General features: G+C 35.4%; 1 protein-coding gene across 1 annotated transcript in view; it reads left to right on the forward strand.

Annotated features, from left to right (window-relative positions):
• Positions 1-361: 361 nt before the first annotated feature.
• LOC117318751 (enhancer of mRNA-decapping protein 4-like) overlaps positions 362-22,880 on the forward strand; it is a gene marked incomplete at both ends in the record, with an annotated part of 33,672 nt that continues 11,153 nt past the window's right edge. The window contains 14 exon segments of the mRNA XM_033873702.1: positions 362-527; positions 1,065-1,169; positions 2,231-2,340; positions 3,387-3,470; positions 5,744-5,839; positions 7,353-7,461; positions 7,776-7,953; positions 10,584-10,683; positions 11,754-11,848; positions 15,939-16,077; positions 16,525-17,304; positions 18,414-18,608; positions 18,969-19,025; positions 19,694-19,769. Of these exon segments, the coding sequence (XP_033729593.1) occupies positions 362-527; positions 1,065-1,169; positions 2,231-2,340; positions 3,387-3,470; positions 5,744-5,839; positions 7,353-7,461; positions 7,776-7,953; positions 10,584-10,683; positions 11,754-11,848; positions 15,939-16,077; positions 16,525-17,304; positions 18,414-18,608; positions 18,969-19,025; positions 19,694-19,769 (2,290 nt within the window).

A 22,880-nucleotide genomic window follows, 5' to 3' on the forward strand; every position in this document is an offset into this window, starting at 1 on the left:
GTTGAAAAAGTTCCAATCTACCACTTCAGCAAATATTATTGCGAAATTTTTGCTTAACAGTGTTTCCTAAAGATGAATCAGAAAAGCAAAATGGCTGCTGCACCTCAACATACCAACACCAATTTAATTCCATAATTTGTGGAAAATATTATTTTCAATTGTTTTAAAACCCTTCTAACACAAGTTGTTGTTGAAGGTAGGAGCTACAACCATACTCAATAATCTTGTTGCTGTATAAGACCATGTCTGCAGTCAACGATGATTAATTGAGAACTTTGATCAGAGGCAAGCAACTTCTGATGTCTGATTTAAAGGGAGGGGAATTGTATACTGACATTTTACCAGGCCTTAACTCTGTCAGAACTAACTTGGTTCTTCATGTCCTTCGTGATAAAGACACACCGCGAACTGAGTATCATCGCCTGATCTGGTGTCCGTTCATCCCCGACGACTCTGACGACAGCAGCGTAACTGAGTCTTCCACACAAGATGCCTCAAGAGTGCTGGTTCTTACTCACAAGGAAAAGGTACTAATATCAGTTTGTGTTGAAATATCCTTAGAAACGAGACATTAGGTTTTACCGGCCATACGCACACATAGTCAAGCCTTAAACTCCCATTACTCTTAAGTATCATCGAATATCTCGCATTTCGAAAGTAAATATCATGATATTTTAATAATAAGAGTCGAAACATCTTAAATTTTAAACAAGATATAAAAATTTAATCAACAATCCTTAAGTTTTGATTAAATCTTTAATAATAACAACATAAAAAACAACAATTAGCAACAAACTCCATGCAAATAGATGCATTATATGCCAATATTGATAATCATTTTGTCTTCCTTGCTTCCTTTTGTTGAAACCAGGCCATCATGCTTGTTTTGCACAAGGGACGTAACTTGTTGATATTAAAATCTAGGTATCACACCTCAATTTTCATAATAGTGGCATGATGCAGGGAAGATAATGATACCTATATAAGAATAAAAATAGATATTATTGACAAATCGTTAAACCTGCTTATTAATTGGACTATTTTATTTTTTTGTTGATCAATAGGCAGAGATCTGGAATGTGGATCTTGTAACCAAGGAATATTCAAGTGGTCCACTGTTGGCCGAAGATGTGGAGTTTGGCCTTATACAAATAGACAGTCACAAACAGGTAAATATTGTCATATATATATTAAAGGTAAGTTTGTAAATTACAGTGAGGTTAAGGTCAGCCTTTCTATAGACAGTCATTACAGTGAGGTTAAGGCCAGCCTTTCTATAGACAGTCACAAACAGGTAAATATTGTCATATATATATTAAAGGTAAGTTTGTAAATTACAGTGAGGTTAAGGTCAGCCTTTTTATATAGACCGTCACAAACAGGTAGATATAGTTATAGGTAAGTTTATAAATTATTATGACAGTCAAATTTTCATTATCTTGTCACTTAGTGTTCACACAAATTCATTTTACTGTTAAAATGATAGTTATTGTGTACTAATAGGATAAGAAAAAAGAAACGTCGAGACTGGGACTCGAACCTGGGACCTTCAAACCAACATTCTAACCAAAATCTGATGCCTGAAGTCCAGTAATCCCTTCATAAAATTAATTTTATCTGCTGTGTATATATGCAAAATAGGGAAAATGCTATGACATATGTACAGGGCCTGGGGCTCACACCCTGGATCTCTGAGATTTAGGCAAACATTTGAGACCCCACCATCCATCAAGAATAAAACATTTAATATAAAGAATACTAGAAAAATAGGACTTTACCCTCACGACCCATCAGAATTTGATACCAATCCCACATAGATAATCCTGAAATAGCTCTAACCAAGTTGAGCTACCTGGCCACAATTGGCCTAGTCCAGTTCTGTGACACTCCTCCCTCCTTTTAACAAAGCTTCAATCCCATAGACACACACAGGACAATATACCACTTTCCATAGATATATTACTTGGGTACCATATTAAATGTAATAGGGGAGGGAAAATGTACCGCATAGAACAGGATTTGGACCTTCTGCAGCCTCTGTATCCTAGACAAACAGCCTCTAACTTGTAGGTAAATTCTTCAGTTCTGCTACATAACCAATCATATGTTCAGTCTTTATATCTGTGTTTCGTATTCAGATTTAAATGTTTATGTGCATTAAATATGTAAAATAGAAATTTTCCTGTGCTGTGATTATATGAATGCTTGATTTGCTTGTCTTTATACACAGCCCATCATGGACGCTGCATTTTCACCAGACGGTACTGCACTGGCCACGGCTAGTTTGGATGGAGAAGTCAAGTTCTTCCAGGTCAATATGGGTGAAAACACATCACCAAGGTCAGTGTCAAGGATCTCAACCTCTGCAAACAAAACTCGACTAGAAAAGGGGATTATTTCTTACCACATAACTCCAGTTCAATGCATTAGAAAATGTGTGAGAAAATTAGGCTTCATTTACAACTGTGTAACTTGACTTTATCAAAGTCATTAATAATCAAATTACATCACATCACCGGGTCCTGGCCGTCACTTGTACGCCTTATTGGAATACGCGAAATTAGACTTGGCCACGTTCCCCTTTTTATTCAATCGGATATAATTGTGGTAGAAACAGGTCACACAAATTTTTGGATATGGAATTTATTTCACACTCGTAAGTTATTTTCTTAAAAGTTACAAATGGCACTTGCTGGATCTTGTGTCTTTTATAACTTTAAAAAAAATAACTTTCTCGGTTGAAATATATTCCATATCCAACAACCACTTGTTGTGTAACCTCTATTTATCCAATGAAAAGGAATGACTGATATAAAAAGAAAAAATTCTTCTCGGGTTTAGGTATAATGATGAATTAAGAGGTTATACCAGGTGTCTTTATGGTCCAGTGTTAGGCTGTCTTCCCAAATGAAAATCAGCCAAGTATTTTTTTTTTGTCCCCAAATTTGACCTAAATTTTCCCAATCGGAAAGAAACGTACACCACCACTTGGCAAAGGCTCTACCTATATGTTTCTTTACATTGGTCCAGGAGTGGTTTTGATTCTGGTAATGATGGTAATTTGGAAATTAGTAAAATAAGTGTCAAAATACTTGTCAGGTGCTATTTTTCCAATTTTTGACACAGGGGTGTATGTAATACCCTGGGGCCCAGAGTCTTAGGTATTGGTCTGAAGATTTGAACTTTGATTAGGAAAAAAAGCTGACATATTTATCGCATATCTTGAGATGGAGTTAAATTCCAAAAATATGTGATGAAATCTCTGTAAATTTCCAAAAATACGGGGCGAAATCTGTGTAAATTTCCGAAAATATGGGGTGAAATCCCTGTAAGTTTATCGTGTAACAACGGTTTGTATTATATCTCGACTACACATGTTTGTACAGGTGTCTACACCAGTGGAAACCACACGACGGTAAACCCCTCTCTAGCTTGTTCTTCCTCGACGACCATAAGTACTTCAGTGCCGAGTAAGTATGACAATGTGGATGCTGAAATGAATCCCTCTGGTTCAAATACTTCTGATTAAAAGTTCAAATGATGTATTTTTTTTTACTTTCTGTATACAGTTAATGGCAAAATATTAATAGATTATAATAATTTCTTTTTAATTTGATTTAAATTTGAAGTTCAGTATCTGCAGCCACTAAAAGTTTAATAAGTTTAATGTTCTGAATCAATCTGTTTTATATAAAAATTTTATTTCATTTAATTTTTTTTTTATTTCAATATTTAATATCTTATCAAATATTTGATATTTTTGTAGATCATTGATGCTGGTTTTATTTTAAAGCAGATTCTCTTTGTAGAATTTTTTAATGTTTTGATATTTATGTAATTGTCAGAACAATTGTCATTAAAAAATATTGCATTATCTTGCAAAATTATTCTTAAATAGGTGTATACGAGGACCTATTTTGTTATAATATGATAAAACAAGCAATTTTGACAAATTTGATTGACTTTTCAGAACTGACCCCTTGAAGAAGTCTTGGTAATCTGCACAGTGCACTATGCCTTTCCCTCCAATTTATGTTCTATGTCATGTATGGTGCCATAAAATATGTTTTCTCATCAAAGTGAAATATTTTCATAATTATTAGTTTCATTATAGTTTTAAAGAAACTGCAAAAATTTTCTAATTCAGCATTGCTGGTAGGATGTTTTCGCTAGATAAAAAAAAAATGAATCGAAAGTTAAATATTGAAATACATGGCATACATACTGCTATATACTTGATAAATAGGCATGGAATCAGCTTTCTAAGATACTTTAGCTAACCTGCTGATAAAGTGTTAATGTAATATAACAATTAAAATATCTAAACGGTAACCAACAGAATCAGCGTGATTAATTTTGATTTTAAATCTTGTCTAAATTTTTACCCAAATATTTTTTATAGTAGAATATATTGTCACATGGTTGTGGTTTTTTTTATGTTATTTCAAGTAATTAATTAGTTTTCAATCAAGTACAACCTACTGGTGTGTTGTGTTGAAATTCCATTTTTCTTCTGTTTTAATTTCCTTGGTTAAAGGCAATTGTTTTTCGGTGTTCATATTATTAAGTGCAATTATTGTAGTTACAGTACTGTAGCATTTTTCACACAAAAATTAGTTCAAAGCATTAGACTTGGTGTTTACATTAATTTTCTTCTATAGCACAGGGTAAGGATGTTTTATTCTGTTTCCAACTTATATATGATTCCAATATCAAAATTCAAATTATATTTTAATTTTTGCTTATAGCTTAAAAATCTTATAAATAATGTCGGAGTATATATTTAAGATTTTTATCTTTTTAAACATTTAAAATAATCTTATCATTATCTTTGACAATTTTTTTCAGAATAATCTAATTTAAAAGAATTTGATTTCTTTTTTTGCCTCTGATAACTTTCATCCACCTTTCGTTAAACTTAACTGCTGTGTGTGCCGTTAATCGAATCATCGTAATATCACACAAAAAATCCATACCATCTCTTCATTGCAACAGAGATTTTTTAACACTTACTACTGTCAAACTTATTGGAATGTATTGTTTTGTGACGTCTATATCACAGGTAACAATGTCATGTAAATTTTCTGAAGAATTGGAATAACTAGAATAGTTTAATTTGAAAATGCAATTCACAGGATTGAATTTTGAATATACATGTAATTGTTTGAAGACTACGATAGTTGAAATTTTTTTTTTTAAATATAAACTTCAATTTCATTTGACCCAAGTATGTAATACAAACCACTATTGTCTCTGATAATGATTTATTTTGCCCATGTGATACAGGTGCTGTTTGCATTGTTGTATCGATGCTGAATAAGCGTTTTAGGTCATATGTGACCTCTGAGTGACCTTCAGGGTCAGAATACCCTATAGCGATCATGTTTCTTCCATTGTGCTTCGTCCGCAATGCGTAAACTTTCCACATTTCATACTTTTTCTGACGTTTCAGCTCAAACATGCCTGAAATGATACTGAGATGGTTCTGACCAAGTTTTGTTATATTTCGGGTCGGTCCAAATCAATGGCCATCATCTTGTTTATCATTTTTTATTGGAATTTTTGACAAAAAGTTTTAGTGAAAAGCTGCAAAATGAAAAATTGGTCAAGATTTATCTGTAATTTATACCCTCTATACCCCATTTCCACACCACCCCGATTCTTCCTTCCAAAACTAAACATCATTGAGGATTCAAAAAGCCCTCCTTGTATCAAATTAATTTATCATGCTTATTAATTACAGTGCCCAGTTCTGGAAGTTTGCTGTGACCGGAGCTATGAATAATCAAGAACTAAAGATCTGGACGTGTGAATCGTGGACATGTCTACAGACGATCAGGTAGGTTTAAAACGATCAGGTAGGTTTAAAACGATCAGGTAGGTTTAAAATATTGAAGATCTGGATATGTAAGTTATTTCTGTGTCTATAGACCATCATGTAGTAGGTAGGTTTACCCTGTATACTACTGAATCAGGTAGGTTTATAATATTGAAGATCTGGACATTTGAATCATGGACATGTCTACAAACGATCAGGTAGGTTTAAAATATTGAAGATCTGGATATGTAAGTTATTTCTGTGTCTATAGACCATCATGTAGTAGGTAGGTTTACCCGGTATACTATTGAATCAGGTAGGGTTATAATATTGAAGATCTGGACATGTAAGTCGTGGATAGGTGTAAAGACGATAAGTTAGGTTTATAATCTTGAAGATCTGGACTTATTACTTATTGTTGTCTACAGACCGTCCGGTAGTGGGTAGGTTTACCCAGTATACTATTGAATGATTTGGACATGTGAATCGAGGACATGTCTACTGAAGATTAGGCAGGTTTATGATATTGAAGATCTGGACGTACAAGTTATTGCCGTCTACAGACGATTAGGTAGGTCTATAATATTGAAGATCTGGACGTGTGAATCGAAGACATGTCTACTGACAATTAGGTAGGTTTATAGGGAACAACCAACCAATTGGAAAAAATATCTTTTTGAAACAGCCCCTGTGTATAGAAAGTTGAGCCAAGGATAAAGTGTCTGGCAGCCACTGATTGGCCAGTATGTTATGAAGTGAGAAAATAGATATGTAGCCTGATAGGTAACTATCAATAAGGAATGTTGATATAAATTTCGTAAGTCTGATTGATTTTTTCCCAAAAGTTCAGGTAATAATAATTAACAGGTAAACATTTAAGATTTTTGAGAATTTTTACTGCGAAATTCACCCATTTTCAAAATGGCTACCCCGGAGAAAATTTGAGCTGAAGGACCCAACTTTTTTTTTTGATTAGGTGTTATATCAGACCCTAAACTTTTGTTATAAACCATAATTGTCATATTGAATTCAAGAATTTGAATGAAATACTCCAAAACGTTAACACTAAAGTCTATGGGAAAACAATTGGTTGGTTGGTCCCTATAATATTGAAGATCTGGACGTGTGAATCGAAGTCTACTGACAATTAGGTAGGTTTATAATATTGAAGATCTGGACGTACAAGTTATTGCCGTCTACAGACTATTAGGTAGGTCTATAATATTGAAGATCTGGACGTGTGAGTCATGGACATGTTTTAAGATGATCATATAATATTGAAGACATGTTGAACTGTACATGACATTCCCAGGTACATCAACCATGGAAGCTTATTTTATTTTGTGAATGACAAGATATCTTTGAATTGATCTGATCCTCTGAAAGTCCATCGTGTTGTTTAGCATTTGGTTGCATACGATCTGGTCATCAAGTCATTTTCAACTAGTGTCAGTTGATATTTGAAAATTTTGTGAATTTGTTTTTCTGTAAATTTCCATTGTCTGATTATGCTGTTTTCATATTTTTTTTTTAGATTTTCCTGTCCACCAGGCTTACCATCAAATTTCCAACTGGATCCCTGCATGAAAGCATCATTAGATTTGAGTGCAAAATATCTGGTTCTTTCTGATATTAGGAGAAAGGTACATTTACAATTTGTGGGTTGACTTTTCCCCTCATTTTCACTATGGCTGGAGTCTGATGTTAATCAGCCTATATCAGATTTTAAAAAGGCTGATAAAAACATCAGAAACCTTCTAGATCACAACAATATAAGTAATGCAAATTAAACAATATAACAAATCTTATTAGTACATAATTTTGCAGAATGCTTTCCGGAAAAATAAAAACCCTGCTAAAATATGACAACCACTAATTTTAAAATGTGTTCTTTTGAAGTATATGAAAATTTTTTTGCGAGTTAATATCATGATAAGTTTATTCCTGTATCTGGTAGGTGCTGTATGTGTTACAAATACATCAGGAGAGCGACTCTAATGCAGCCCATATCAGCTCCATTTCCGAATTTCTGCTAGCCCAGCCTTGCCTTAGCTTTGCTATTATGGATGCCAGCAAGAAAAAGTTCAAAAAATCTATTGTAGAGGACGATTCTCACCTGGATGACATCACCACAGGTATTCCGTTTGGGGTTTCTGGATTTTTCATACCCCTAGTAATGAAGTTTCTGGATTTTTCATACCCCTAGTTATGAAGTTTCGGGATTTTTCATACCCCTTGTAGTCAAGTTTCGGGATTTTTCATATCCCTAGCAGTGAAGTTTCTGAATTTTTCATACCTCTAGTAATGAAATTTCTGGATTTTTCATACCCCTAGTTATGAAGTTTCTGGATTTTTCATGCCCATAGTAATGAAGTTTCTGGATTTTTCATGCCCCTAGTATTGAAGTTAGAGGGATATACTGGAAGCATGTTATTTGTTTATCTGTCTGTATACAGGATCAAAATTTATCAAAATTTTGTGTTTATTTTTGGGATCGCTAATTTTTTTGGTACTTATGCTCATTTTTAGCGGTGTCTATAGACAGTTTGTTACTGAAGGCTTAGGATGATTATGTAACATTTATTAATGATTATTTATTAGAAATGAATATTTCTGCTTTCTGAGCTGTAGGCCAAAATGAGGATAAGACTGATGAAATATTATAATGATATGTGATAAGTCATTTTAATGAAATCAACGGCGATCATGGTTATTGACTGGCAGTTCCTACTATCAACAACACTAAGCGAGCCTCTGATTGGTCGGTTTCAAATTTGACATAACTTTTTAGCCCACCATCATCAGATGGTGGGCTATTCAAATCGCCCTGCGTCCGTGGTCCGTCGTCCGTCCGTCCGTCCCTCCGTCCGTCCGTCCCTCCGTCCGTCCGTCCCTCCGTCCGTCCGTCCCTCCGTCCGTCCGTCCGTCCGTAAACAATTCTTGTTATCGCTATTTCTCAGAAAGTGCTGAAAGGATCTTTCTCAAATTTCATATGTAGGTTCCCCTTGGTGCCTAGTTATGCATATCGCATTTTGAGACCTATCTGAAAACAACATGGCCGACAGGCAGCCATCTTGGATTTTGACAATTGAAGTTTGTTATCGCTATTTCTCAGAAAGTACTGAAGGGATCTTTCTCAAAATTCATATGTAGGTTCCCCTTGGTGCCTAGTTATGCATATCGCATTTTGAGACCAATCGCAAAACAACATGGCCGACAGGCAGCCATCTTGGATTTTGACAATTGAAGTTTGTTATTGCTATTTCTCAGAAAGTACTGAAGGGATCTTTCTCAAATTTCATATGTAGGTTCCCCTTGGTACCAAGTTATGCATATTGCATTTTGAGACCAATCAAAAAAATAACATGGCCGACAGGCAGCCATCTTGGATTTTGACAATTGAAGTTTGTTATTGCTATTTCTCAGAATGCACGGACGAGATCTTTCTCACATTTCATATGTAGGTTCCCCTTGGTGCCTAGTTATGCATATTGCATATTGGGACCAATCAGAAAACAACATGGCCGACAGGCAGCCATCTTGGATTTTGACAATTGAAGTTTGTTATCGCTATTTCTCAGAATGTTCTGAAGGGATCTTTCTCAAATTTCATATGTAGGTTTCCCTTGGTGCCTAGTTATGCATATCGCATTTTGAGACCAATCGCAAAACAACATGGCCGACAGGCAGCCATCTTGGATTTTGACAATTGAAGTTTGTTATTGCTATTTCTCAGAAAGTACTGAAGGGATCTTTCTCAAATTTCATATGTAGGTTCCCCTTGGTACCAAGTTATGCATATTGCATTTTGAGACCAATCAGAAAACAACATGGCCGACAGGCAGCCATCTTGGATTTTGACAATTGAAGTTTGTTATCGCTATTTCTCAGAATGTACTGAAGAGATCTTTCTCAAATTTCATATGTATGTTTCCCTTGGTGCCTAGTTATGCATAAAGCATTTTGAGACCTATTTGAAAACAACATGGCCGACAGGCAGCCATCTTGTATTTTGACAATTGAAGTTTGTTATTGCTATTTTACAGAAGGTACTGAAGGGATCTTTCTCAAATTTCATATGTAGGTTCCCCTTGGTCCCTGGTGTTGCATTTTGGGACCAATCCGAAAACAACATGGCCGACAGACAGCCATTATCGCTAAATCTTAAATTTTATATATAGGTTCCCCTTGTTTGAAAAGTACTAGAGGGCTGTTTCTGAATTTACACAGATTAGTAAGACTTAGAGGAAGGGAAAAGTAGAGAAAAGATCAATCTGACATGGAACCTATAAAGATCATTCAATGGTGGGCGCCAAGATCCCTCTGGGATCTCTTGTTAATGTATTACATTTTAATAAATTTTATTGATAAAAAATGTGCAATTGAATTGGATGAGACAGCTGGCTGGAAGCCTATTTAATAGCAAGTCCACTCCAAACCAGTGGTCAGATTGAATGTTAATATACAGGCCAGTAATGGGCCGGGGCCCATTCCCAATTGAATTATTTCATATTCAAGCCAAATTTTACCTCTGAAAAATTCTTTCCCAATTCACCAATTTTCTTCTCAAAATGAGACAAGAAGGCCCCATCCTTAACCACTGAGAAAAAGCCCTCTTGATTTCATGTTGATGAAATATATATTATTTACAAAATGAAAATGTTTTAAAAGTGTCTTTTTGTGACATAAAGAATGTTAAATTTATTTCTATCTTTATATGAGATTGTGAGTCTTAAAACAAATCTTTCTGTTTTGCTATTTTTAGGTGAACTTGAGCGCGAGGAAAACGAAGATGGTGATTGTAACAAAGTTGACGGCAGTACAACGTCGGGTGTTCAGATAAAACTTTACACTGTACACCCTAAGTACGTCAGGATTTCTTATAGTTTCTTTACACTTACACTGCCCAACAAGATATAGGTTTGAATAGTAACAAGACACTTCATATCGAACGTTGTGGAGTTTCTCCAGGGCCCAGTTGTTCAAAGGCTGATTATAGGCTTATCTTAGTTTAACAACAATTTTAAAATCCTAATAAAATCATTTCTGGGGAAACTAATTTGACAAAATTTTATGAAACTATAGCACTTGTCAGTCTCTTGTTGCCTACTTTAAGGAATACACACACTCGGGTTTTAAAGTAAAGGAGAAATGAGATTTTCACTAATCAAGTGATTAAGCACCTTTTCAACAACTGAGCCCAGGTTATGAAATAGCCTTTACAAACCTAGAGACACTCCATATTGAATGTTATGGAGTGTGTCCTTTTAATGGAATAGCCGTTACAACCCTAGAGACACTCCATATCGAATGTTATGGAGTGTGTCCTTTTAATGGAATAGCCGTTACAAACCTAGAGACACTCAATAATGAACGTTATGAAGTGTGTCCATTTAATGGAATAGCCGTTACAAACCTAGAGACACTCCATATCGAATGTTATGGAGTGTGTTTTTTTAATGGAATAGCCTTTTCAAACCTAGAAACACACCCTAACATTCAATATGAACCAGTACTCCATGGAAGGACTTCAGAAGTTAAGAAATTCTATGCATGGCAGATACAGGGAAAATGTGTCTTATAGTGTGATTATAAGTAGGTCACTTCCTTCGGTGGTCTCAGTTTGACAAACATGGAGTCCTCCAGTTAGGAAGATATTTTGCTGAAATAACACTTGAGGTATACAAAAAAGAAATGCTGGATTCTGGATAAAACAATCCAAACACACATTTAATTTGAAAAACAAACTATATAAACATCAAAACGATGAAGCATGTTATGGACTGTTTTCTCTTGACAATAAATGTTAAAAAATGTTAAAAATTATTTTGCCATCAAAAATTTTTAAGAATTATTTTGCTATGTATGAGTTATTTGTGTTATCAAATGATTTGAAATGTTACGTGTTAAATGTGCTATTTGTACTTATTTCCAGAACCCTACAAGAGTTACAAATACGTTTCCGTCCAGAGTCGTCGGCACCGCCTTTACCCACCCCATCAGTTAGCACCATCTCTCATGACGACACAGGTAACCATGGCAACAGATTTTGTAGCTAGCTACCTTTTATAGGGCCAGTCTAGAGCTGGTACTAGATTAACGTCATCATTCAGAATCCTTATTATTCAACTGAATGTTTGATGCTAGTGACTTTAAGATAGAAATCTTGCTTTTTGATTTGATTTTAAGGCTATACGCTGCTTCCACATATATTTGGAATGGTTTGTGTGAGAGTTATCTCCCTTGGAGTATTATCTTGTTAACGTTAAAGTTGTATATTAATTTGACTGTATATAACTTGCTTTTGCCAATATTCTGCAAATGGATTAAGAGGATTTATTTATAATGAATAATATTTGCAAAATAAACAAAAACCTTAGCTCTCTGGCTTATCAACAAGATAATTTATTTCTTAGAAAATCATAGATTTATGATTAATTTGTGATTTTACCAGTTTTTTGCATGGAACTTTTCTTGAGATGAGTAGTTACGTAAAAGTAGCATATAGCCTTAACTTTATTATCCATTCCTATCCTAGCTTTTGTTTTCCAAGTCACTAAGGACTGTTTCATTATTAATCGTAGGGGAGAGTAACCATGGGTGAACAGTCTAACCTATCCCATCTCCCCTATATACGATTCATGATGGAACAACTCTTGTATAGATACTATTTAGCATAATTCTCTATTCTGTTATGTATTAGAATTACCATCTACTGTACTAATTAATGTGAACATTCTTGTTTTAGTGAAATCCTTATATTAGCATTGTCTGATCTCTGAGATGTACCCATATCTATTGTACTGTCATCCTGAAAATAGTGTAATTTTAGGGAGTTTTCTTTTTCACTATTTTTGAGGTTAAAATTTCCTTAATCATGAAATGGATGTATACTTGGAGGATAAAATTACCAATAAAATCATTATAGTCTATTTCAAAAACCAGATTGAATATTAAAAATAAAAAAGTATAGTCTGTTTCAAATTGAATCAAAAATGAAAATTATGGAATGTTTAATAATTTCTACAAATAAATATTCTTTTAGCTTCAAAAATTCTTTGAACAATTTAAAAACCAAATCTTTGCCCAATTTATTTTCAGAAAGTTCATCCAAAATTTACAGAGGTACCGTAATTACAGCGGTTCCCATACATCAACTGATTATGATTAGTTTTGTTGTCTAAGACAAGCTAGTTTTATTTCAATAATTGATTAGTTTCAGATTATTCCTGTAATGTCTTTATTTTCCATTAAAACTTTTAGTTAAATGTCACAATGTGAATCTGAGTTTGTTTGCGTGTACAGTTTGTTGTGGAGTGTGGAACAGATTTCATTTGTGAAGTGTGATGACGAATTTGATGTTGACAGCTCACAAGATCGTAAACATGTTTTTGTGTGAAATTTTCATTGACAGGAAAGCGTAGAATGAAGGGTAACCTCACACGTAGCTATCCAGGGTTTTTCCGTCTTGTGTTAATTAGGTGCCATTTTGGATGAGTTTTAATAATTTTTCTTCCAAATAAAAGAGATTTTAAAAGAAATAAATCTCAAAATTTTATGCTAAAATGTAAAAGGTTTGAAGTTTAATTTCAACCAGATCATCTTTCATTTCTAAGTTTTCATTATTTAGAAATATCAAAGCTCTAAATAAAATATCAGTAGTCTTTTCAGAAATTTTCTTTACAAAAATTACTGTTTTAAGCAAGAGATGAATTTTTCCAGAAATTCAGCAATGGCAATTCCTAAAACAGACAGGAAATACCCTGGTATTTGTGGCTAATAAATTGTAGACTGTGTGTGTTTGTAGTCTAGGAAGTACATCACTGTCTTTGGTATGTTGCCTACAGTTCTAGCCATCGCATAAAAATGACCGGAGCTTCTGTCTTCTCATCATGAGTCAACATTAACATTGGCTGTCTCAAGGAAGCATAGTGTGACTGAAGTATTGCAGCGATAAGTTTTTAAAAAAGATGGAATTTTTATAGGAAATAGGTCCTTTCATCAGATTGTGGAACTTGTCACCACACCCACCCACCCAAACCCTTGTATCGTGATGTTTAAACTTGTAACTTAATCAATAAACTTTTCAAAATTTTGTTTTAAGTAAAAAGTATTTTCATTAATATCTATCCCTTCATTTTGCCTTGTGTTAGTATTTTACGTTTACCATAATTTGTATCCATACAAGCATTTCATCATCACTTAATTTTGTTCCCGTTATAAAAAAAAAAAGGTCTAAAAGCCCTGTTTTGCCCCCGACAGCGTCTCTGGTACTCCAAGGCAGCAGATTTTGATGTACATAACTTTGTCGTTGTCTTCCCTCCCCCTTTGCACACGACCCTTACTTCCTTTGCACACGGCCCTTCCTAGTAGCAAAATATTAAGGGCTAAAATAGTAAATTAATTTTTTAACCATTTCATATTTCTGTAATTGACGTGATTATACGAAAATTTTATTTAGCTGTTAGGAAAGAAGAAATTTTCAATTTAGCTGTTTCTGACTTGATTATGGAGACAAGTCTGCACATATATATTTAATATATATAATTCCTATACATTTTAAAATTCTCTGAAGCCTAGAGATGAATTTACAACAAGTCAAAATGTTCTTAATTCCACTTAGAGACATCTCACATATATGTGTCTAGTTTATTCTCGCATCAACACTTCAAAATCATGTCTTCAAATGTTGTCATTTTCAACAACATTATGTCACATTATAATTCTTTCATCAAACATCGTCATTATTAAATATTTTTGCTTCATAAGCATCAACACATTTTTTTTTTCAGATACATATTAAAATTCACAGCATTTTCTTGACATGGTGCCTTTCCTAAATACAACTGTTGTTTGGGAATAATCTGCTGTGATGTAGGCAGAATTTCAAATATCTCATCTCCCTAAGGCATGGCTCTAGAGCCTCAGTTTACTTAGTAAAATCATGGGAGAATTATCCACTAACGTTTCCTCGAACCATTCCTGATTGGTCACCTTTGTCACTTGAATCAGTTTGATTGGATCACCCTCAGTGTTAATTCACATGTCATATAATCTAAAACCGAACCCGAAAGTTAATTCCCTGTTGTGAATAAGTTTGTCATCCCAAAGTATTATACATGTGATATTAATATCTATTAAGACTTCAAAGTGAAGGAGCCAACGTCGGGTATAAATAGGAGGGTTATGATGAATTTCTCTCAAATATCCTATATTCATTATAAAGATTGACTGATTAAAATACTTCCATGCCGTATTCGACTAGTAACTCAGACTCATTTCCATTTTTTAGTTGTGCATTTAACAATATCGTAAAAATTGCTTGGCGGTTGTGTTTTATTTTGAGAAAAAAAAAATGAAAAAAAAAGAAATTCTGCTTTTAACAGAAATTGTGCATGGTACACTATCTGGCTTTCTGCAGTGTTAGCAGTAAATAGAGTAACAGTTAATTTGTACATTTGAGAAATTCTACATGCTATTGATAATTTAGTAGATGAACAAAATTGGTAAAATCATATTTAAAACATAGAGTAATTTATTGCTATTTACATTCTTTATGAATGTATTTGCAAAATTGAAAAATTGAAGAAGAAAAAAGAAAATATTAAAAAAAAATTAAAATTAATACAAATTTTAGCAGAATGTTTAGAAGATATAAATAATATTTCAATGCAGAGTTAGGAAAGTTGCTGGCTTTGTATCAGAAAAATTAAGACTGTTGTGCTTTTCCCGTCGGTGTTTTGTGTTATATCGCACATACTTCAACCAGTCTGGGATTTCTTAGTCCTCTCCGTATGCTTAATTTTCTCCCATTTGAAAAATTTTAATTCACATTTATCTAAAACCAGTTCAATTGATAAAATTTTCAACTTTTTGCCCATAAGGCAATTTTCATCTCTGGTGGAGGTTGAGACATGGGAGGTATTTTTATAATCGAGGATTTTATGATCATAGATGAAATATCATTCATTCCATCACTTAAAATTTCTGTTCAAACCTATAACTCATCATGAATCATGGATAAGACTTATATATTATATACTAAGATATTTATCTAACATACTTATTTTATGATTCTGCTGTATAAGTTTGTCTGTACGGTCAACTGGTCATGTTTCAGGGCTACAAGACGGCCTGTCGGACATGAGCGTCAGCCTTGAGATGAGCGGGACAGACGTTGAGAGCAGTAAGGAAGGCCTTGTATCAGGACAGCCTGCTCCAGTCCTCCTCACCCCGGATGTCTTCAAAGCGAGTCCGAGGTATACCGCAGTGTCATTGAGAATTGTTTCCTTGTAACAACAAATAAGTCTAGAGTATTTTTTCGTTGAAAAGGGAAAGGGTCTGATAGAAAAGCAAATTGGCCAACAGGTGGCCAGCAAAATTGCCAACAGGTGGCCATTTAAGATTTTAACGGCTAAAATTTAATTATTGACAATATTCAGAACATTCTTAGATCTTTCTTTTGATCAAATTATTAAGAGGAGGGAAAAGAAAGCAAAATTTGAGAAAAATTGGGATCGATAAAGATCATTCAATGGTGGGCACTAAGATCCCTCTGGGATCTCTTAAATTAATTTGTATGTGTTGAGGTGCTTGGACATTTCTTAAAACAGGAAATGAAATTTCTGTGATTTCTTTAATTAGGATAGTGTAGCTTTAAATTTATAATTGAAATTCTTGGCTGAATTTAAAGGATTTTGTTATAGGAAGGTGACCCCGTCTGACAGCAGTATCCTGGACCCTGTCCGAGTGAGTGCCGGGTCCAGTACAAGTAGCTTCACTCATGTCACTGGACTTAACGAAGACTTCATGTCGCCTCGTAGCTCTGGAGATCAGTCCGATATCACACCAACCCAGACCCCTAAGGATATTACACCCGGACGAGTCAATGCTGAACTCACACCTGGACGAGTCAACGGTGAACTCACACCTGGACGAGTCAATGCCGAACTCACACCTGGACGAGTCAACGCTGAACTCACACCTGGACTAGTCAATGCAGAGCTCACACCCGGCTCGGTCCCGCTGCCACCGATTACCAATGCAGAGGAGCGAGAACTACAAACTCCAAAGTCAAAAGAGTCACTCAATTCTTCAGGGGAGGTAACTCCAAAGGCTGAAAACAGGCTAGCTAATGTGTGTATTGACGACCTGTTTGATACTCAGGATAGTAATGGCAGGCCTATAGTTGGGAGAACATTTGACAGCACCAGTAGTACAACAGGTTTTGATGTGAACGACATCGTGGGCCCCAAACACTCCAGTTCTAAAGAGTACGATGAAGACGATGAAGAGGTGGCAGAGGTTCTAGGGGAGACGATTGAGGAAGAGGAGGATGGTAAGGAGATGACAATGGAAGGTACACAGCCGTTCGTAGAGCAGGGTACACAGTCCTCACAGGGTGACGGTGAAAGTCAGCAGGTACTGAGGGCGTGGCCACGCCCACCTGATGTAAACACGGAGAGCCAGCCACTCCCACAGGAGAGGTAGGAACCTTTACATCAGGGACTCTGTTACGTCTATTAGGATCAGTCTTAGTCCTATTTAGGATCAAAGGAATAGGATCATTGTAGACCTGATTTAGGATCAAAGGAATAGGATCATTGTAGACCTGATTTAGGATATAATAAATAGGATCATTGTAGACCTGATTTAGGATATAATAAATAGGATCATTGTAGACCTGATTTAGGATCTAAGGAATAGGATCATTGTAGACCTGATTTAGGATATAAGGAATAGGATCATTGTTGGCCTGATTTAGGATATAAGGAATAGGATCATTGTAGACCTGATTTATGATATAATAAATAGGATCATTGTAGACCTGATTTAGGATATAAGGAATAGGATCAATTTTGGCCTTATTTAGGATCTAAGGAATAGGATCATTGTAGACCTGATTTAGGATATAAGGAATAGGATCATTGTAAACCTGATTTAGGATATAAGGAATAGGATCATTGTAGACCTGATTTAGGATATAAGGAATAGGATCATTGTAGACCTGATTTAGGATATAAGGAATAGGATCATTGTAGACCTGATTTAGGATCTAAGGAATAGGATCATTGTAGACCTGATTTAGGATATAACAAATAGGATCATTGTTGGTCTGATTTAGGATCTAAGGAATAGGATCTTTGTAGACCTGATTTAGGATTTAAGGAAAAGGATCATTGTTGGTCTGATTTAGGATCTAAGGAATAGGATCTTTGTAGACCTGATTTAGGATGTAAGGAATAGGATCAGTGTTTGTCTGATTTAGGATATAAGGAATAGGATCATTGTTGGTCTGATTTAGGATCTAAGGAATAGGATCTTTGTAGACCTGATTTAGGATGTAAGGAATGGGATCAGTGTTGGCCTGATTTAGGATCTAAGGATCTGGATGTAACCCAAATTTAAAATCAAAGAACGGTATGCTTGTCATTACATGTTCATGAGCAATTGCAATTGATGTTATAGAACCGTAATATCATTTCCTAAAACTTTCTTCACTTCAGCGTTCAGGTTTGTGTTAATTTTGGTTCCAGTCTTTCTTTTACTGTAGCTATGTACATACTAACAGATCTGGTATTTGTGTTAAATGTAGCTATGCAGATGAAGAGGAGGGCGATGACGATGTTCAGGTGGAGGGAGAGGAAATCTGCGAGGAAGAGGAAGAAGAGGACGACATTGTAAACCGTGAGCAGAAAGAAGGGGATGCACAGAACCAGACGCAGGATGAGAGTAGTGAGGAAATCGAGGAGCAGATAGAGGAACATTCAGGAGAGTCTGAACACAACAGGTAACCACCCACGTCTGTATTACAGTTATTACAATCCAGTCATTGTACCAGACTGGTATGATGGCACTGATAATATTTTCGAACTTGGAAAGGTACTGGGTCACCTGCCCGACCATGAGGGTTTTCTCCATGTACTCTGGTTTCCTCCCACACTCCGTTGTTCACTTCCATCTGGGACGACAAGCGTGATTAATAGAAGTTGTTATATCTTGTTTCACAATTATTATTAAAGTTAAAAGTTTCAAAAGTTCAAAAATTAAGATGAGGTATGTTATTACTTAATTTTAAAAAGAAATTTAAAATTTGTATAATTATATGATCCGTAAATGTTATTATAGAGGTTTGAATTATTTTTAATAGTCCAAAGGAAGCTCCTGTGTTGAAAGCTGCAGAAAGACATAGCATTTCATCTCCAAGGTAACATCATTGTTATTTCTTGCTGAAAATTAAATTGTTTTATGCCACAAACATATTCGAATGACAAATTATAACATGCATATAATTTTTGATGTTCTGGATGTGGTTTGGTTGATACTGTTTGTAACAAACTTTGAAGTGTAAAAAAATTGTGGAGCACATAAAACACATAGTATTACATTAAAATAAAACAAAAAAAATGTTTGTTTGTTCAGAAGGTCTTAATCAATTACATAGGTCTCAAATAGAAAGGGCCATTCCTTCGTTTGAATAAAGTTTAGGTAAGTAAAATTAAACTAACTGGAAGATATGTATTTTTTCCAAGTAGTAAAAGTTATAATCTTTACATTAATAAGGCAGTTTTACTCTCAAGATAAACCAAAGCTCTTTGAGTATTAAGTCCTGAAAATTCTTAATTCGCCCCAAAGTATCACTTATTACCACAAAGATGTATACGATACGCCTTTTTCCTGTACATTTCGGCGTTAATTTCATTGCTTGTAGGCACAAGCACTCATTGTTTGGACATAGATTTCATCAACACAAATTGTGCATGTTTCTGATGTGCGAAGGAAGGAATGCCTCTCTAATGGCTGGTAAAGATTTCTTATGGTTTGATGGAGAATTGTGATGTTTGTCACGCGAGATCTTACTTGTTATCATTCCAGAGAGGTTGCTGTACCTGTCCGAGAAATACACAGAGAGATTATCCGGGAAGTCATCGACAAGAAATCTTTGTCCCAGGTAAGCTTGAATGATCTGGACATCTTCAGGCTAGTCTACCAGTAAGATAGTAGGGAGGATTTGAGGTCCGTTTGGTTTTTCTCTGTGTACTCCGGCTTTCCTCCACCTCCAAACCTGGCACGTCCTTAAATGACCCTGGCTGTTAATAGGACCTTAAATAAACCAAACCAAAATTAACTTTACACCTCTGTCATTTTTTGTAGACTGAAGGGATATATAGGTACCAATAGCCATTCGGTCCTAAAATTGTGTCCCCACTCTAGCCACGTCACTTCTCTTGTTTTCTGGGGGATTCGATTATCAAAATTTCATGGAAAAGTCGAGACTGAAGTTCAATGTAACTCTAGTGAATACTCTCTGCCTCCTATTGACTCGGCGAGTCCCGGATATGAAAACCCTTTTCAGTTCTGTGGACTAAAAACAATATTTAGCTACTTGAAAGAAATTGATCTATTCTATAGACTTCAATGTCTTACCTTACTCTCTTTGACGTTCTATATATATCACAAAGTTCACATAATCTATTCCTATATATATATATATATATATGTTACCATTTTTAACCAACTTTTTTATCATAGTGATCTAAAAAAAAACATACAAATGCTTTTAAAAATGACCTATTTTATCTTATTTTAACGTAAAAAATCAAAACGATAGTATATTGTTTGGCCCTAAATGACCCTAGTTGTCGATTAACCGTAAAACACAAACAAACAAACAAACAATCTCGGCAAGGGAAAATGTAACCAGCTTTTTCAGTAAATCTAGAGTAAGAACGACGGGGGTCTGGGTTGATCCTTAAATGACCCCTGACACATGTCAAAGCCTGGACTATAAGTGATTTAGTACGCGTATTTAAGGTCAAGTTTACAGTACTTACTTGTGGAAAGTCGAACAGTGACACAGTTGTGCTTACTGTAGTAATTTTTAGGTCACCTGAGACAAAGTCTCAAGTGACCTATTCTAATCCCCTTTTGTCCGTCGTCGTCCGTCGTGCGTCCGTAAACTTTTTACATTTTCGACTTCTTCTCCAAAACCACTTAACAAAATTCAATGAAATTTGGCAGAAAGTTTCTATGGCTAAAGGTCAACCAAAATTGTGAATTATATGGTCCCCACCCCTCAGGGGCCTGAGGGGTGGGGCCAAAAAGGGTCAAATTGACTAAAACTTCAAAAATCTTCTTCTCTACTCTCAGATATGGTGGAGTCAAACACTCTTTATAGATGAAAGGGTCTTGTGGTGCTTTACCAAAATTGTGAATTGCATGACCCTGGGGTCTCACGTTTGCCCCTGGGGAGGGGGTAAACTTTACTATAGTTTATATAGGGAAATCACATTTTTGACTATTATTTGTTGGATTTGTATTGGAATTCATTCTAACTTGTATCAAATTATCAGCATGGGATGACAGTTTGATGGTATGTACATGTTGGCCCTAATTGACCCCCAGGGGCTGCTGGGCGTGGCCAAAAAGGGTCAAATTGACTAAAATTTCAAAAATCTTCTTCTCTACTCTCAGATATGGTAGAATCAAATACTCTTCATAGATGGAAGGGTCTTAAGGTGCTTTACCAAAATTGTGAATTTCATGACCCTGGGGTCTCACGTTTGCCCCTGGGGAGGGGGTAAACTTTACTATAGTTTATATAGGGAAATCACATTTTTGACTATTATTTGTTGGATTTCTATTGGAATTCATTCTAACTTGGTTCAAGTTATCAGCATGGGATGACAGTTTGATGGTATGTACATGTTGGCCCTGGTTGACCCCCAGGGGCTGGTGGGCGGGGCCAAAAAGGGTCAAATTGACTAAAATTTCAAAAATCTTCTTTCCTACTCTCAGATATGGTAGAATCAAATACTCTTCATAGATGGAAGGGTCTTAAGGTGCTTTACCAAAATTGTGAATTTCATGACCCTGGGGTCTCACGTTTGCCCCTGGGGAGGGGGTAAACTTTACTATAGTTTATATAGGGAAATCACATTTTTGACTTTTATTTGTTGGATTTGTATTGGAATTCATTCTAACTTGGTTCAAATTATCAGCATGGGATTACAGTTTGATGTTATGTACATGCTGGCCCTGGTTGACCCCCAGGGGCTGGTGGGCGGGGCCAAAAAGGGTCAAATTGACTGAAATTTCCAAAATCTTCTTATCAACTATATGTTAGAATCAAATACTCTTCATAGACTGATCCCATTAGGACTGATGGGTGGGGCCAAAAAGGGTCAATTTAGTTGGCCGAAATATTTCAAATCTCAGGTGACCGTTAAGGCCCTTTGGGCCTCTTGTTTGTTTTATTTCTATTGGAATTCATTCTAATTTAGTTAACATTATCAGCATAGGATGACAGTTTGATGGCATACACATGATGGCCCTGACTGACCCCCCAGGGGCTGATGGGCGGGGCTAGAAAGGGCCAAATTGACTGAAATTTCAAAAATCTTCTTCTCAAGACCGAAATAAGTTGGAATCAAATACTCTTTAAAGTTGGAAGGGTCTTAAGATGCTTTACTAAAATTGTTAATTTCATGACCCTGGGGTCTCAAGTTTGCCCCTGGGGCGGGGGTATACTTTACTATAGTTTATATTGGGAAATAACATTTTTGACTTTTCTTTGTTTTATTTCTATTGGAATTCATTCTAATTTGGTAAACATTGTCAGCATGGGATGACAGTTTGATGGCATGCACATGTTTGTCCTGACTGACCCCCAGGGGCTGATGGGCGGGGCTAAAAAGGGCCAAATTGACTGAAATTTCAAAAATCTTCTTCTCAAGACCGAAATAAGTTGGAATCAAATACTCTTTATAGTTGGAAGGGTCTTAAGATGCTTTACTAAAATTGTGAATTTCATGACCCTGGGGTCTCAAGTTTGCCCCTGGGGAAGGGGTAAACTTTACTATAGTTTATATATTAGGGAAATCACATTTTTGACTATAATTTGTTTGATTTCTATTGGAATTCATTCTAATTTGGTTAACATTATCAGCTTGGGATGGCAGATTGAGGGTATGCACATGTTGGCCCTGATTGACCCGGAGGGACTGATGGGCGGGGCTGATGGGCGGGGCTAAAAAGGGTCAAATTGGCTGAAATTTCAAAA

Source organism: Pecten maximus, unplaced genomic scaffold (genome assembly GCF_902652985.1).
Source record: "Pecten maximus unplaced genomic scaffold, xPecMax1.1, whole genome shotgun sequence".
Taxonomy (NCBI): domain Eukaryota; kingdom Metazoa; phylum Mollusca; class Bivalvia; order Pectinida; family Pectinidae; genus Pecten; species Pecten maximus.